Consider the following 18,607-nt stretch of genomic DNA (forward strand, 5'->3'; position numbering starts at 1 on the left):
TAATCAGGGGTGGGAGTAGAGTAGTAGCAAGGGGAGAGAAAACAAATGCTTATTAATTAAAAAAACAAATTAAAAAATTTAATTAAAAAAAAAAAGAATGAGTTGTTAAGGATAACACTGAGGTGGCAAATCCAGATGGCTGGAGGGATAGTTGTACCTTTGATAGTCGTAGAGAATTTCAGAAAAGTGGCAGGTCTGAAAGGAAAGATGCTGAGTTCTGCTTTGGACATGCTGAGCTTAAGATGTCTATGTGACACCTAGTTGGTGGAGCAGAACTGGAGCTTAGGAAAAAACTAGGACTTTATAAGAACCTCTGGAAGTCATCGGCAAAGAGACAGTAACTGAACCCATAGAATCCCTCACTTCATGTCTTGGCAAGAAGGAGATGCCTGTGGTTCTGGAAATAAACATGGTAGCTCACCTGACCACAGCTGCCCTCCCTCTACAACCACCTGTGCAGGAAATGTGGGATGATCTGGCTGACAAAAATGGACAATGAAGACATACTGGCCCGGGTGTGGCACTCTTCCACTCAAGGTAACTTGATTCTAGGAGGGGAAAAGGCAAAGAAAGAAATTCTCAAGTCTAACAGCTGCTGCTGATTCAATTCAATCAAGTAATTGAAAATATTTAAGTGTCTACTGAATGACAGGTGTTGGTAATGCAAAGACAAAAATGAAAATCTGTTCTCAAGGAACTTACATTCTACTGGGGGAGATAACACGTACATAGAGAATGAATGCAAAACAGATACAAGGGAGTATAGGAAGGAGGGCATTGGCAACTGAGGGAATCAGGGAAGGCTTCCTGTAGAAGGTGATGTATGAGCATAGTCTTGAAGGAAGTAAGGGAGTCCATGACTTCTCTTCAGCAGATATTTGTCATATTTCTAAAAAGTACAAGTCTTGTGAGAGTACTAGGGACAAAAAATAAAAAAACCCCAAAATGAAACATTTCCTGCCCTCAAAGGTACGTATCTTAGAAGTCAAAGATAATGACCCTTAAAGGATCTATGCTCTCAGCAGTGAAAGTACCTCCTCCACCTCCACAGAGCACACAACCTAGTAGGTAGGCTCACAAACACCAATTGTGAAATTTTCTGTGTGAGCATTTGTTGTAGTGTTGTTTCAGTCATATCCGACTCTTTGTGACCCCATTTGGGGTTTTCTTGGCAAAGAAACTGGAGTGGTTTACCATTTCCTTCTCCAGCTCATTTTACAGAAGAGGAGGCTGGGGCAAACAATGTTAAGTGACTTGTCCAGGATCACACAGCTAGTAGGTGTCTGAGACTGGGTATAAATTCAGGAAAATGAACCTTCCTGACTCCAGGCCCAGCACTCTATTTACTGTCCCACCCACTTCCCTGTGTATTTACATCTCAGAAATTGACAAAAGCTTAATTTATTGCTTGCTGATTGTCTAAACTCTAGACCAGTGATGTTAAATAGATCTGTATCCCTGAGGGCCGCCTATTGACTTAGAAAGCCACAAATCAACATTTTCTTTGTTGTATTGTATTTCATTTTGTTAAACATTTCTCTATTATTGAGAGTCTGACCACTCTGTTCTAGACTTAATAAAGCAATGGAGAAAATGTTAATAATACAAATTCAATTTGAAGAGTATAGTGCTTTTGGAAAGCTGATCATTAAACATTTACCAGTACCCCAGTCTGTGACAGTTTCTGTAGCTGAAAAAGTCACCACCCAGTGACCAATCTGGTGATAAGCCCCTCTGAACTCATCCTCAGATAGAAACAATACACCCCAACAGTGTGCCCATACAACTCAAAGTCCTCTCGGCTTAATAATGGATCCTGCCACAGTTGGAGCTCTACAGGGAGCACCATCAAGAGCCCAGGTCAGTTCTTCATCAGTGAGGGGGGCATTGGTATAGGACTTTGGAATAAGACATGTATGGAAATACAATGTTATAAAAATCTTGAGATCCTGACCTACGGACAACCTTTTAAATTGTTTTTAGTGGTGCATCTAGGTGGTGCAGTGGATACAGCAATAGCCTTGGAGTCAGGACAACCTGAGTTTAAATCTGTCCTCAGACACTTGACACTTACTAGCTATGTGACCCTGGGCAAGTCACTTAACCTCATTGCCTAGCCCAAAAAAAAAAGTTTTAGTGGATGACATTTATTAACCATAAGTCCTACCTAATCAATTATAATCATTTATCAAGCACTGACGGTATGCAAAATACTGGGTGCTAGGTGTTACGGGCACTTAGGAAAGTCTAAGACCTGGTCTAGACTCTAAAGTCTAGTGGGGGGCAAGGAATAAGGAAGGGTTAAATAGTAATACAAGATTTACATGACACAGACCTCACTGGGCAGTTCATAACTTCAGTGCCTTTCTCTCTCTCACCCCATCAACATCCAAGCAGTTATCAAGTCTTGGTTATTCTACTTCCACAATGATAACGACTGACATTTATATGGGACTTTAAGGGTTACATAACACTTTAAATATAAGATCTTGTTTGAGCCTCCCAACAAACCTAAGGCTTCTGGGAGTCCCTTGGACAGCAAGGAGATCAAATTAGCCAATACTCAAAGAAATTAATTCAGGCTATTCACCGGAAGATCAAATGCTGAAGCTGAAGCTTAAATACTTTGGCCACCTAAGGAGAAGATGAGACTCACTCGAAAAGACCTTGATGTTGGGAAATACTGAAGGCAAAAGGAAAAGGAGATGGAAGAGGATGAGATAGAGAGTGTCATGGAAATAACGAACACGAACTTGGACAGACTTTGAAAGACAGTGGAAGACAGAAGGGCCTGGTGTGGTGATGGTCCATGGGGTCACAAAGAGTCAGACACGGCTGAACAACCGAACAGACACTAAAGGAATTATTAGCACTCTAGGAATTATTGGCACTTTTTTACATATAAGGAAATTCAGGATCAGAGAGATTAAGTCTCTTATTCATTTGTCACAAAGCTAGAAATCAGAGATTTGAACCTGGGTCTTTCTAACTCTGAGTTGACAACTCTGTTTAATACACCAGTTGCATCTTCATCTAGTCCTTATATTCACACAGACAACAACTATCCTATCCTAGTTCATCCTTATCACCTCTTGCCTGGACTTCTGCAGTGTTCCCCTAACTCATTTACCTACTTCTTCTCTGTTCTCTCCAATCCATCCCCCCATATAGCTTTCAAAATAATCTTCCTAAGCCTCAACTCAGATTGCATGTGTCTCTCCATTGCCTCCAATGTAGTAGTTCTCAAACTTTTTGATCTCAGGACCACTTTATACTCTTAAAAATGAGTACCCCAAAGAGCCTTGGTTTATGTTGGTTATATCTATCAATATTTATCATACTGGAAATTAAAACTGATCATTTAAAACATAATTATTTAATTCATTTAAAAATAACAATAATAAACACATTACATATTAACACAACATACTTTTTTGAAGATTAGAAAAACACTACATTTTACAAAACAAAAATAATTTAGTGAGAACAGTGGCATTCTTTTGTAACTTTTTGCAAATCTTTTTAATGTCTGGCTTAAGTGCTGGATTCTCATGTCTACTTCTGCATTCGATCTGTTGCAATAGATTGTTTTTCTCAAAGTATGTGAAGAAAAACTAGCCTCACATAGAAATGCAGTTGGAGAAGGGAAGTGTATTTTAATAGGCAAATAACATCTTAGTATGACTGAAAAAACACTTGTACCTCATGGACCCCCTGAAAGGGTCTTGGGAAGCATCCCTGGCTGGGTGGGGGAATGGTGGGGGGGAAGGAGGAGTGTCCAAGGACCATATTTTGATAACTACTGCTCTAGGATAAAATACAAATTTCTCTACCTAGCATTTAAAGCTTTCTCCAGTCTGACTCCTTTCCAGCCTAAATTCATACTACTCTTCTTAATGAATTCTACATTCCAGGCAAACTTCCCTATACAACTTATATCCATCCAATATAATATAATCTTAGGTTTTAGGGACTCTGTGTGTGTGTGTGTGTGTGTGTGTGTGTGTACACTCACAGTTCCTTGTATATAATAGGCACTAAATAAATGTCTGTCAAATTAAGCTATATAAGCAATCACTTCTAGAGAAACTTGGAAGAAGTCAGCTTCACTCTAGGCTGGAGTGGACAAGGAAGCCTTCACAGAGCCTGACTTTTTGGAAGCCATATCCATGAAGAGGTGAGCTACCTGTGGCGACTTCAGGATGATGCCCTGGAACACAGATTCAGAGGGTGAGGGCATGAAGGGAAGCATTCCACCACTTAGTGCATCCAAAACCAAAGCCGTTGGAGGAGTTTCATGTGCTAAAAGGACACAGGAGGAACTAAAAATAGAATTTTAAAATAATTCTTTTTCTGAAGGACAAGGTAAACCGCACAAATTACTTCTAGACAAAAGGAAAACACAAAGAACTGTCAGTCAACAGCTCTTAGCAATGATATCTTACAACTGTGGCGCACAGAGCACTTTTAGTCCTTATCCCAACCCTGTGAAGCAGGTAGGACAGTTATGAGGACCCCCGTTTTGTTGATAAGGAAACTGAGGTTCAGAGAGGTTCAGTGAGTCTCCTAAGGTCACGCAGCACATAAGCAGCAGAGCTCCAATGTCCTGACTCTAAGCTTAGGACTCTTTCCACTCTGCTGTGCTGCTATTCATAGCACTGTTACGTGCTATGGCAGACAAAAGGGTAGGGGAGAGGTGTAGTGGACAGAAGACAGAATGATGGCACAGTGTTAGGAAAAGAGTAGCAGACCTAGATCTGAGTTTGAGTTCTGTCTCTGCCACTTATGAGCTATGTGACTTTAGGTTACTTTAGCTCTCTGGTTGCTAGACGGTACAGTGGAAAGAGTGCTGGTCCTGGAGTCAGAAAGACCTGAGTTCAAATCCAGCCTCTGAAATTTACTAGCTGGGTGACCCTGGGCAAGTCACTTTACCTCTGTCTGCCTCAGTTTCCTCAACTGTAAAATGGAGATCATAATAGCATCGACCTCACAGAACTGTTATGAAGATCAAATGAGATAATATTTATAAAACACTTAGCATGGCACCTGGCGCTTAATAAATGCTTCTTTCTTTCCTTCCTCAGCCTCAGTTTTCTTACCTGTAAAATGAGGGGGCTTGGACTAGCTGATCTTTGAGGCCTTGTCCACCTTCAGCAATCAATGCCCCTAGCTCAAGGATTTCACAGGACACAGGGCATATGTCAAACTGTACTTGCTTCCTGCCTGAATGTTCTGGCCAAGAGACTATTTTTTTGCCCCAAAGCACTGAGGCTGGCCTATAGCCACAATCTGGCCAATCAATGCAACTGGCCAGGATGTGGAGACAAATGTGATTTCTCAGCTTCAGGTTGGGGCTAGAATGAGAATGGCTGGAACACCCCTGGCTGGAACTAAAGCTAACAGTTCTATGAGTGGTTATGAGGACCAAATGAGGTAATCAGGGCAAACATCCTTTGAAAAGCAAAAATGGATTATGCAAAGGTAACAGATGAAAATTGATATTATAATTATAATACATAATTAATATTGTGATATAAAGATCTCTTGGAGACATATAGGTAAGAAACATAGGAGAGGCAGAGTATATTTAATTTATTTCTGATTCACACCCTGGTTCCCATTAGGTCCTCCCTAATCTCCTACATCTTGGCACAAAGAGCCAGTGTCTGCTTCCATAACTGCATTTGAAGATTTTTTTAAAAATCCATACGAAAAACAAACCCACAAAACCCCAAACAAATACATTAGGTAACTGAGGAGAGGCTGTGATTATCTCAGTCTTAGCAATGAAGAGATTCAGACATGAAGAGAAGATAAAAGGACTTGACCAGTCATGTAGTGAATGAATCAGAGCCGAATGAGGCTCGGAATAGAAGTGGGGTTTGCTGTCCTCGGGGTGCCGAGTCTATGCTACTTCCCCTGAGCACCGATGTTTCTGCTTCCTGATTCCGTGGCCTTCTGAACATACTGCAGAGATTCACCTTTTGGTTTTGTTTTATAACAAGCATTGACCTTTAACAAAATGACCTATGATCACATCTGAAGTCAAATGCAATATTTCAGTCACAAAGGGATTAAAACAGCCTGCTAAGCACAACTCTAAGTTCAAGTTTTTCTCTGTGTTAGAAAAGATTAAAGGGAGAGGGGAAAGAAGAAGAAATACATACCTTTGATTAACAAATCGCCCATAACTGGCAATGCAGTGTACACTGGGTTTCACATATTCCGTAGAGAATTCTCCCACTGGTATAATACAAACTTGATGCTGTTGAAAGAAAATAATGCAAAAGGTACCCAACGTTTATGAGTTTTTGAGTTATTTTTTAACCCCAAGACACGTCCTCTATCTCATAAATTAACTTTATTTAAACATATTAAGCACCTGTGTTATGGAAGTCGCTATGGCATTACCCTGTGCACCTCATCTGCCTTATTTCCCTTGAAGGAATGGTGATGGACAGCTAGCTCCCAGATTCTGTGAATCTGAGGATAATGATAAAACTAGGTGAAAAGCATAGCCCCTTAAGGGAATGTACGTGTATATACTTAGCACCCGGTATGATGCCTGGCACATAATGTATAATCAATCCTGGTCGATTAATTGCTAAGGGTCACACAAGTTTTCCCCTTTCCATTTGCTTAGAAGTGCACCTCCATTCAAATGATCATTGAGGAAGCTTTCCCCAAATGGATGCACAAGTAATATATCCAGAGGGGAAGATGAGTCACTCAGCTCACTCTACTCTACATCTGCTGCTCTTTCTGATTTCCACTCCACAAAACAAGCTGCCCCTCCCAGGATAAACTCATCACTTCATTCTCACCCCTATGTGGTTCACTCAAGCCCTGATTGACACCACCTTCTTTGGCCTCTTCTCCTCTCTGACTGGAGGGCTGGAGGGTGGAGCCCAAACTCCTCCCAATGCCCTTCTTTATAGAGGGCAGATACTGGACTCTCCCAGGTCACTCCATTCTGCATCTTTTGGTCTTCCTGGTTTCAATGCCACAAAACAAGTCCACCCTCTCCCCCTCCCTATCTCCCTCGTGTGTTATCTCTCTCTCCTGTTAGACTGTAAGCTCCTTGAGGGCAGGGGCTGTCTTTTTATTAATTGTACCCCCAGCTATTATGGCTCATAGTAGGCACTTGATAATGTTTATTGGATGGATTGGATAGAAGATGGGGCTATAGAGTTGAACATTACGCTAACTGATCAATTACCAAGCTTGTGTCTGCTATGGGTCAGGTACTGTGCTAGGTACCATGGATACAAAGACAACAGTGAAATGGTTTCTGCTCCGAAGAAGCTTATATTCTTCTCTTATATATTTTAATCAATGGAACACAATTCTCCCAAACCGGCACAGTCTGTCAAAAGGAAATAGGGAACTGCATGGAATAAAAATGTGTCTGTATAACTCACATTTTAAAAATATGAATTGCCTTCATTAATAAAAGACTGGTAATAATAATAATGGGGGTGAGTAGGTGGTACCTGGAGTCAGGAAGAATCATCTTCCTGAGTTCAAATCTGAGCTGAGACATTTAGCTAACTGTGTGATCCTGGGAAAGTCACTTAACTTGGCCTCAGTTTCCTCATCTGTAAAATGAGCTGGAGAAGGAAATGGCAAACCACTCTGGTATTTCTGCCAAGAAAATCCCAAATGGGGTAGTGGAGAGTTGGACATGACTGAAATGACTGAACAGTGACAACAAATACTAATAATAGCATAAATAATAACTAGCTAGCATTTATAAAGATAGTGTCTTAAGGTTTGCAAAACACTTTACATAAGTTATCTTACTTGATCCTCACAACAACTCTGGGAGGTAGGGGCTACTATTATTCCTATTTTATGGATGAGGAAACTGAGACTTAGAGAGATCAGATGACTTGGCATGAGTCACACAGCTAATAAGTGTCTGGTGGGCAGGTTTTAAATCCTCTGCTTTTTGAGTCTTCCTGACTCCAAGTCCAGCACTCTGCCTACTGCACCCCCAAGCTACCTCAGCAAGTCAGTAATAGATATCAGTCCAAGCAAAAGCCAGTGATGGGAAAGAATGACAAAATAAAACCTTACCTTTGGCAGTTGGCTAAAAAGAATATATTGGCACAAATAGGATAAACATAATGGCTCCAATAGTGCTCCCATGAAGTGAAAAAAGAAATCTGTAGATAATTTGTTTGTAACTTAAACTCCAAAGCACTGAAACATGGAGAGGTGGATTTTTGAAAATAAATTTCAAATAGAATCTACTCCAATGAGAAAAATCCATTCCATCGTCACTGGGAACAAGAACTTTGCCTCAATGGTCTTCTTAAACATGGTAATTATCCTAGAAATACAACGACCTCCTCTTGGAGGACAGTGAAAAAGTAGCCTTTCTTGGGACCAAAAGAGGAACTAAAAAGGTTTTTTTGGGGAAAAAAAATCTACCTGTTTAAAAAAATCAATGCTTTAAAATGTGATAAATGTGTTAGATATAGAATAAGTTTTTCATAACTTCATAAATATTTTCTTATGAAAGAAAGCCTCATCAATTGGATCAATGAGCAAACAGTAATTGAATTTGGTCGGGGTGCACACCACCATGGGACGGTGGGAAAAGAATTGGAATGGGAGCTGAGGACCTTCTTTTGAGTCCTAATTCAACTACCCCTGAAATTTCAGTCACTTAATTTTTTTGAGTTTTCCTATAAAACAAAAAGTTTGGACAAGGCTACCTCTAAGGTTTCTTCTAGCTACAAATTGATGATTTTATTATTCTACCACACCATGCTGGGTGCTCTGGGAGACACAGAAATATAAATTAATTATTCTCTTCAACAAGCTATTTGGGGGGAAGGGGAAGAATAAGAAAACTATGTGAAACAGAGAATAACATGATTCATTATGTTTAATTAGGTGTTCAACTGTGTGGTGAAGTCTATTAAGTCTATAAGTGCTGTAGGTCTGAGAAGAATATATCATGCAGAACTAGAGTCCTGAGTTTTCTGAGGCAGGTGCGATTAAAGCGAGGCCTTGACAGTGGGGTGGAAGGAGGAAAAAGAATATTCCATGAGCGGAGAGATAAGACATGTCCAAAAACACACTTCTAGTAAAGTGAAGAGACTGATCTGAGACTGGAATGAAGCGTGTATGTTGGGAAGTGGTAGAAAACCAATTTGGATAGGTGTTGTAAGGTAGTTCAGGCAGCTAAGTGGCACAGAGTATAGAGTGCTGGGCCGGGACTCAGGAAAACCTGAGTGCAGATTTGGCCTCAGATATTAGCTGTGTGACCCTGGGCAATCATTTGACCCTGTTTGCCTCAGTTTCCTCATCTGGAAAATAAGCTAGAGAAGGAAATGGCAAACCGCTCTAGGATCTTTGCCAAGAAAACCCCAAATGTGGTCACAAAGAGACAGACATGGCTGAAAAATGACAGACAACATAGGGTAGGTCAGTCAATAGACATTTATTATGTACCTATTGTGTACTTGGCACTGTGCTGAATGCTGGGGATACAAAGAAGGGTAAAAGAGAGTTTGTGCTCTCAAGGAGTTCATAGCACAATGGGTAAAGCTATTGATCTGCCAAGTATAGAGAAGTTTCAGGTTAATTTGATAGCCAATTGTTGTTCAGTCATTTCAGTCGTGTCAGACTCTCTGCCACCCCATTTGGGGTTTTCTTCACAAAGATTCTGGAGCGGTTTGTCATTTCCTCTTCTAGATTATTTTACTGATGAGGTAACTGACGCAAACAGGGTTAAGTGACTTGCCCAGGGTCACACAGCTAGTAAGTGTCTGAGGTCATATTTGAACTCAGATCATCCTGCCTCCAGGCCTGGTGCTCTATTCTCTGCGCCACCTATCTGTCTTGAGAGCCAATAAGGAATTGTTATTATAGGTTTTGAAGCAAAACAAGATCAGAATGGTGTTTTAGGAAGATTAGTTTAACAACAGGATATACAGGGTAGATTAGAAGGTGAAACATTAAAGTCAATGAGGTAAGAGTCTGTTATCTAGGCATGGAGGTGATTGAGAGCCTGGAGGAGACTGATGGCAGTAGGAATTGAAAGGCAGGTATAAATACCAGAAACATGTTGAGAAGACAATATGCAAACTTGATGAATGATTAAATATGGGAAAACAGAAGAAAATTAGAGCTAGGAGGAGTCTTAGAAATAATCTAGCCCACTTTGCTAGTAAAGAGCCTAAACCCCAGAAAAATTTAGTGATTGTCTAAGGTTACGTGGTGAGTCAGTGTTGGGTTACAAGGACAGGGGCTGTTCTCCTTGGGGCAAGAACTTGCCCAGACTGGATTGTGTTTACACTCCAAACAGAAGTAAGGTTAGGTGGGGTCTCATCAGGATCCAGGAGCATGTTCCCTGAGAGTTAGGGCAATCTCATCAATCAGTCATGTCTTTCAGAGACTGACTTTTTATAGGGCTGGGCCTTAAATGAGGAAATAAAAGGGGAAAAGCCTGGATCTGTTAGGGATCTGTAAGGATGTACAGGGCCACAGACGGTTCATGAGATCTCACTGAAGGGCTGAGGCCCCTCTCGGGTGCTGGTCCGCGAGCAAGGTTGCCTGGTTCGGTGCTCCATCCTATGTCTCTTTAATTTCCCTAGTTACTTATGAGTCATTAACAGTGTATTTGTGATTGGTGGTAGGTAAGTGCACGGACTGTGCATGCACTGTCCTTGAGCACAGCATGAGTTGTATGTCATTTTAACATGAGACAGAGTTCTTGTTATTTTACTATATAAGCGAGTGCTTTGCTAAGAATAAATGGAGCTGCTGCCATCTTGTCTCCCGCCTCATCAATGCGCATTCCAGATAGAAGATCAAGCTGGTCTTGATTCTTCAGGTGATTGGGAAACCCTAGGTCCTAGGTAGGCTCTGTAGCCGAGTGAGCTGGTAGTGACATGGATCCTAATTTAATAATTAGTTATTAATAACAAAGTAATAATTTCTCTCATTACAAAGTAAGCAAAAGATTTCTTAAAATAAATTTACCAAAACTCAGTAGAAGAGTTACAGTAATTCTCACTAGCTCAGAGTTCTTGGACCATTAGAGAGTAGTAAAAGAGAATGCTTCTTTGAGGTAGATTTTTGTTTGTTTGCTTTGTAATATTCTCAAACATTCTGGGACATAACGACCAGGCAATCCAATGATGGGCAGAATTCTTGTTGGGGATGGTTTTAAATGATAAATCAGAGAGAATTTCTGGTTCTTTGACAAAGCTCCTACTCCCTGAGATATTCCCAGTGTTCTTGACCACTCTCCTTATACTCCCCCTACCCCCATTCCACCACCTTTTCTTTTCTTTCTTTTCAACATTCAAAAAATTGTCCCCTCTTAATATGATCCTGAAAATAAAGACTACATTTATTCTGCCAAATATGACTGTTTAGTGTCGATTGTATACTATTCTAGCTATTGCTGTTGTTCTAGATCTGTGATTTCATCAGTGTGGGGCATTCCTAGTATGGAAACTCCCTCCACCAACACCAATCTATAACACAGCTTCTTAGAGAAATTTGCATGAGGCCCTGAGGGGTTGAGTGTCTTGCCCAAGGTCAAATGGAAAGTTCTGGACTTGGAGCCAGGAGTTACTGAGTTCAAATACAGCCATAGACACTCATTAGCTTTACCTACGATAACATTGGACAAATCACTTAACATCTCTGTGCCTCAGTTTCCTCATCCATAAAGTTGGGATAAAAATAGCACCTACCTAACAGAGTTGTAGTGAGAAGACTAAGATTGATCCTGATTATTGCTCATAGTATCAAAAGTAATTGATTTTGTCCTGTAACTGCTTAAGCCATGTTTCTTTTTGTTTTTTGTCTCTGAACTTAGTTCAGAGTTCAGGTGGCCTGAAATGAGTTAAGTTTAAAAATACATCTATTCTTGCTTCAAGGAATTTTGTTGACCTTGGGAAATGTGTATGAACAGAAAGAAGGCTGGGCCTGATGTCTTTATTCCACCAAGCTATCTTTCAAGGACGTCTGCTTTTCTGTCCAAGAGTCTGGGCCACTAGTTCACATCTGGATTCAAACAAAGAGCACTTTTTAGTCTCATGAGGGAAGAATGGGGGGTCATTGCTAGCCTCTGTTACCAAACTTCCAATTAATCATGTTGTTCCCTGCACCTCAGCTCTGTAACCAAGCAATCTCATGATGTCATCTACCCCATTCTGCTCTTCGTTTTGTACTCCCCCAAATGTATATAAGGTGAACTGTCCTTCTGCTCGGGTTTTCTGGCATTAATGGAGACAAGCCATTGACCCATTTATTGACAAGTAGCAAGCCTCTGCTAATAAATGTTATCTTGTTTGGAGAGCTGCCTCAGTTTGCCCTTTTTTAAAATTCCAATTGCAACAGTAGTGAGGATAAAATGAGATAGTATTTGTAAAATGCTTTGCAAACCATAAAGTGATATGTAAATTAACAATTATTATCATCATTATTATCTTTGTATGAGGCACATTTCATTGAACCAATAATAATAACAACTAGCACTTATATGGCATTTTAAGGCTTGCAAAGTGTTTTTACAAATAGTAACTTAATTTACCCTCACAACCACCCTGGAAGATAGATGCTATTATTATCCCCATTTTACAATTGGGAAAACTGAGGCAGACAGAGGCTAAGCAACTTGCCCAGAGGTATGCAGCTGGTAAGCATCTAAGCCCAAATTTGAACTCAGGCCTGCCTGGTTCCAAGTCTAGCACTCTTCGCCACCTCGCTGCCTCTAATTTAGTTCTCCCTCACTTTTGTTTACTGCTTAATATGCTCTTTATGAAACAAGGCAATAATAGGTAAATCACATACCAGAAGGAAATGAGCCAAGTGTGCCTTCAGCTGGATCCTTGCATCTGCTAAGAGTTCATACACAGCAACACGGTTCAGGTCGTCCACCACAAAACTCCGGCAGAGGAAGCTGAAAGAGGGAGCAGAATTCAAACCCTCGTCTCCTAGAATTCTGCTTATTTTTCTCCTCTCATTGAGGCAGGTTTTTTTTCTAATCAATCTCTCACATTTTCAACAAACGTGGTGCCTTTTTTCCTGGTTTAAAAATTCAATAATGATACAGATTCTCGAGTGTTGAACACATGAGAAAAGTAGTAGGAGAGTGAGCTTTTCAACTAGTACTAATATTCCAAAAATCAGCCCAAATTCTACCTTCTAGGTCCATCTTCTTATTTCCTATCTCCATCTGTCTTGAGAGAATTCTTTCATCACAGTCATAGAATCAGATTAAGAGAGGAAAGAGATCTTAACAGCCATCTAGTCTAACCCTCTCATTTTAAAGATGCAGAAACTGAGGCCCAGGGAGTGACTTGCACAAGGTCACACAGGTAGTTGGTGGTAGAACCAGAATTCAAACCCAGGTCCTCTAATTTCAAATGCAGCTTTCTTTCAGCCATACCAAACTCCCTCCAAATATGGCACTACTCCAGCGTTTCCAAAGAAATGGGTCACTTCACAGGTATAGATACTTCAACAACCAATTCATATCCCAACCCTTTCACATCTTAGATCAATCAATTAACAAGAATTCAATAAGCACGTACCATATCCTATGCACTAAGGATACATAGCAAAGGAGCTCCTGCCCTCATGGAACTTACATCTTAATGGAGGAGACAACACGTATACATATAAGTGTATAGAGAACACATACAATGTATCCTTGGAAAGGAAGGCACTAGTAGCTGTGGAGATGTGGAAATGCCTCCTTGCAAAAAGTTGATGCTTGAATGAAGTCTTAAGGAAATAGTAATTCCAAACCAGGTAGATGAGGAAGGACAGTGTACCACACACCACAGCCAGCCAGCCAGTGGAAAGACATAGAGAAGAGACAGACTGCCATGAGCGACGAGCAGCAAAAAGGCTGGAAAGGTAGGACAGGGCCAGGTTGTAAACAGACGCTGCAAGCAATAGGGACCCACCACATTTTGTTGAATTGGGGGGGGTGACATGGACTGCCCTTTAGGAAAATCACTTTGGCAGCTGTGTTAAGGATGGATGGGAACAGGGAGGGGATTGAGGTCATGAGATCAACTAAATAATCCAAGTAGGGGTAATGAGGTCCTGAATCAGGGTGCTGCCTATCTGAGCAGAGTGAAGGGGATGGATGTGAGAGATGCTAAGGAGTTAGAAATGACAAGATTTAGCAATTGACAGGAGATGGGCTCTGAATGAGAGTGAGGAGGTAAGGAGGACAGCAAGACCGCAAACCTGGATGATTGGAAGGGTGGTGGTGTCCTCCACAGAAATAAGGAAATTCAAAGGAAGGGCAGGGAGGGGACAAGGGAAGAGAATCAGTTCTGTTTTGGACATACTGAGTTGAGAGAACTATGGGACATCCAGGCAACATGATAGTTGGAGAACCAGGACTGGAGCTCAAGAGAGGGAGAGGGCCTAGATCCTACAGACCTGAGAGTCATTTGCATCAGAATGCCAATTGAATCCATGGAAGCTGATGAGGCCACCAAATGGAAGCATGGAGAGAAAAATGAGAAGAGGGCCTAGGATACGGGGAGGTTTGTACATTATGATCCAGCAAAGCAGACTATTCAGACAGATGGTGCTGAGCTAAGTTTTAGAGAAAAACCCAGAGAAGGGAGAAGTGGTTAACAATGTCAAATGTTGTAGAAGCCTCAGTCAAGAAGGGTCAGGATTGGGGAACTAGGTAGCACAGTGGAAAGAGCACCAGCCCTGAAGTCAGGAGGACCTGAGTTCAAATCTGGCCTCAGACCAAACACTTGACACTTACTAGCTGTGTGACCCTGGGCAAGTCACTTAACCTCAATTGCCTTAAAAACAAACAAACAAACAAACAAATAAACAGACTTTTGGGGCAGCTAGGTGGTACAGTGGATAGAGCGCCGGCCCTGGATCCAGGAAGACCTGAGTTCAAATCTGGGCTCAGACACGTAACACTTACTAGCTGTGTGACCCTGGGCAAGTCACTTAACCCCATTGCCTAACACCCCCTTCCCCCACCCCCACCAAAAAAAAAAAAGAAGAATCAGGATCTAGAAAAGGTCGTGTTGTTGTTGTTTAGTTATTTCCAGTCATGTTCAATTCTTTGTGACCCCTTTGGGGGTTTTCTTGGCAAAGATACTGACATGGTTTGCCATTTCCTTCTCCAGTTCCCTTTACCAATAAGGAAACTGAGGTGTCCAGGATGACCGAGCTAGTGTCTGAGGCTAGGTCTGAACTCGTCTTCCGGACTTCAGGCCCAGTGCTCTATCTATCTATAGAAAGGGCCAGAAAGTTTGGCAATTAGGAGAGCATTGGTGATTCTGGAGACAGCAGTTTCAGTTGAATGAGGTAGGAAGCCAGATTGCAGTGAAGATGAGAAGTGAATGAAAGGAGAGAAATCAGAAGCAACAAGTATAGACAGTTATTTTTTAGGTATTTGGATGAGAAAGGGACAAAAGTTTGGAGGGATGGTAAGGTCTAGTGAGTGACAGATGGGTTTTTTTGGTGGGGGGAAGGAGGATGGACTTCTGATTTATTGTAAGGAACTCCTGGTGGGGAAAATACCCCTTCCCGAGCAGATCACTACCTGCTTTACAACTAATAATCCTAGACTGTATCCTGGAGCAATGAGAGATTAAATGACTTACTTGTAACACAGCCAGTATGTGTCAGCCAGGACTTGAAAGCAAATCTTCCTGATTCTGAGGCCAGCTCTCTAGCCATAACATCCTCTTTCTCAAGGTGATGTAACTTATCAGCCTAAAGGAGTATTTACACCTTTTAAAAACACGAATCCTTAATCCAAAGGAATGACCACCTAATGATGGAACTTCAGGCTTAAGTATGATATAATTTTGAGGAGATGGTAATGATTGGTGCCCAGACTTCCCAAGAACTTACTCCTAAGGGTGACGCTGTAGGTAAAGAATTGGGCTGGGGATGAATCATAGTTAAAGCTGAAAGGGAGCACAGAGATCATTTAGTCCCACACCCTCATTGTTCAGATAAGCTCACCCGGTTTGGGGCTAAGTGACTTGTAGAAGGTCATGAAGTCATTACTGATGATGCCAGGAATCACAGGCCCTCTGAGTGGGAAGGGACCTCAGTCCAGCCTATAATTGAATACAAATGCCCTCTATAACAAACCTCCAAAACGGTCATCTGGCCTTTGGTAGAAGACCTCAGAGAGGGGATCCTATGCCTTGCCAAGGAAGCCTAGGCCCCTCCTGGAGAGCACTACAGACAAGAAAATTGTTCCCTTCATTAAGACTAAATTAGCCTGTCAGCCCCTTCTACTCATTATTCCTGGTTCTGCACTCTGGGACCAAGCAGAACAGAGATAATAACTCTCCCTTCTGATAGCCCAGGTCTTCCAAACTTCATAGAGTATGAACCCACGCCACGTCACCCGCATGGCTGCTCCCCTTGGGAAAGTCTCCAGTTTATCAGGTATCTTGCTACAAGGTGGCACCGAGAACTTAAGACGTACTCCAAGCACGGTCTGACCGGAGCAAAGTGGAGTGGGACTATCACCTCCCTGCTCCTAAATGCTCTGCCTCTCCTAAAGCAGTCTGAAACTGTACTATCTTCTTGGCTGTCTCATTGTACTTCTGATTCGGACTGAGCTTTCATTTGCTGTCGATGAAAATGCCCCTAACTTTTTCAGACAAACTGCTGTCTAGCCGTGCCTTACTCACCTTTTACTTGTCAAGGTGATTTTTTTTAACCAAGTGAAAAACTTTACATTTAACTATATTAAAATTTAAACTTATTCAATTCAGCATGATGGTGTCGTCGAAATCATCATGAACTCCTCACTCTTCCCACATCCATTCTTTGCCAAGTCCTATTCATTCCCCCTCCCCCAGAGCTCTCACATCTACAGGATGACAGATTTAGAGCTGGAAGGGGCCTTTGAGTCCAATTCCCTCATCTTAAAGACTAGGATACTGAGGTTAAGTGACTTTCCCAGATTCAAATCCATGTTCTCCTGACGACAAGTTCAACACTCTATCCACTTTCCTGTCTCTCCATTCCTCTTCCCCAATCTCTCTCTCATTCTTAATGATTCCAACTACTGCAATAGCCTCCTATTTGGCCTCCAAGTCTCAAGCCTCAACCCTTTCAGATCTGCTCTCTGTATCAGTGGTGTCAAACTCAATAGAAAGGACAGTACAGAAAGATCTTTGTGGCCATGTATTGACTTAGAAAAAAAACAAATTACACAAAATTCACTGGGTACTAAATTGTAAGTAATATGGAGAGGTCAATTAATGTTCTATATTACACTGAACAGTGGACTACTGTGGGTCTCCCTTTTGCCCCTGCCCATGCCAGTGACCATCTTTCTACTATTAGGCTATGCTACTCTGGAAACCTCTCAACTATCTGATCCTATCTGCACTGCTACTTTGGCCAGCTCCAGAGAAAATAATGTAATTTATCTGAGTTAACAAAAAGTCTTAACTGTTATGGGAAATAAAGAAAAATTTGAAAATTAAAAAAAGAAAAAACCAAATTAACATTTTCTATGTTGTATGGTATTTTATTTATTTTGTTAAATATTTCCCAATGAAATTTTAATCTAGTTCAGCCTCTTTGATACTTTTATTCTACATAGCTGTCAAATTAATATTTCTTATGCCCAGGTATAACCGTGTCCCTCTGTTGCTCAAGAAGCCAGAATGATTTACTATTTTTCCTCTAGGATAAAATACAGACTTGTTGGTTTGGCATTTAGCATTCCTCACAATTGGACTCTAATACAGATTCTAACTCCAGACCATCCCTTATATTACTCCCTCTCATTTCCTCTCCAATCTAGAGATATTGGTAGAGTAGCTGCTCCCCATACATCACCTCCACGTCCCTGATGTTCTCACCTCCTCCTCCCAGAATCCCTAGCTTTCTTGAAAGCACTGTTCAAGGGGTGGCTACTTCTTCTACAGTAGGCCTTACATGATCTCCCTAGTTATTAATGGGTTAAAAGATCAACTAGGGAGGAGTTTAAAGGGATTGCCTAGGGGCAGCTAGGTGGTACAGTAGATGGTACAGTACTGGGTTTGGAATCAGGGAAACTCATTTTCCTGAGTTCAAATCTGGCTTCAGACACTTACTAGCTGTATAAAAGTCACTTAACCTTGTTTGCCTCAGTTTTCTCATCTGTAAAATGAGCTGGAAAAGGAAATGGCAAACCACTCCAGTATCTTTGCCAAGAAAACCCCAAAATGGACTACAGAGAGTCAAACACGACTGAAACAACTGAACAACAAAAAAAGATTGCCAAAATTATTTCATTGGTTGCCTGCTGTTAAAAATTCCTGATCTCCCCAATTATTAGAGGGATGAAGAAACAATTAGTGAGGAGTAAAAATATTGCCTAGATGGTTTCATTGCAGTTGAAAATAATTCCGCTTTCTGCCAATGAACTTCTCTAACCTCAACTAGGACAATCTTTGGATGACAAACACAAAGCCAATCGGTGGGTTCATACTTAGAGATTGATAGAACCTGCAGGAATTATGACTGTCGACAGAACCTTTGGGTAGCTAGTCATCTTTCTAATATATCTGTGCTCCTAGTACTTAGCACAGCACCCTGCCCATATTTGAAAATCTATGATTAC

General features: G+C 41.2%; 1 protein-coding gene across 2 annotated transcripts in view; it reads right to left on the bottom strand.

Annotated features, from left to right (window-relative positions):
• LAMA3 (laminin subunit alpha 3) overlaps positions 1-18,607 on the bottom strand; it is a 319,129-nt gene that overhangs the window by 116,047 nt on the left and 184,475 nt on the right. For both annotated transcript variants that reach the window (XM_078153463.1, XM_020968691.2), the window contains 4 exons: positions 12,823-12,931; positions 6,168-6,265; positions 4,187-4,322; positions 422-548 (listed from right to left, as the gene is read on the bottom strand). In XM_078153463.1, the coding sequence (XP_078009589.1) occupies positions 422-548; positions 4,187-4,322; positions 6,168-6,265; positions 12,823-12,931 (470 nt within the window). The remainder of the gene's footprint in view (positions 1-421; positions 549-4,186; positions 4,323-6,167; positions 6,266-12,822; positions 12,932-18,607) is intronic.

The sequence above is a fragment of the Phascolarctos cinereus genome, unplaced genomic scaffold, assembly GCF_003287225.1.
Source record: "Phascolarctos cinereus isolate Bilbo 61053 unplaced genomic scaffold, phaCin_HiC Scaffold_4;HRSCAF=312, whole genome shotgun sequence".
In the NCBI taxonomy this organism is placed as follows: domain Eukaryota; kingdom Metazoa; phylum Chordata; class Mammalia; order Diprotodontia; family Phascolarctidae; genus Phascolarctos; species Phascolarctos cinereus.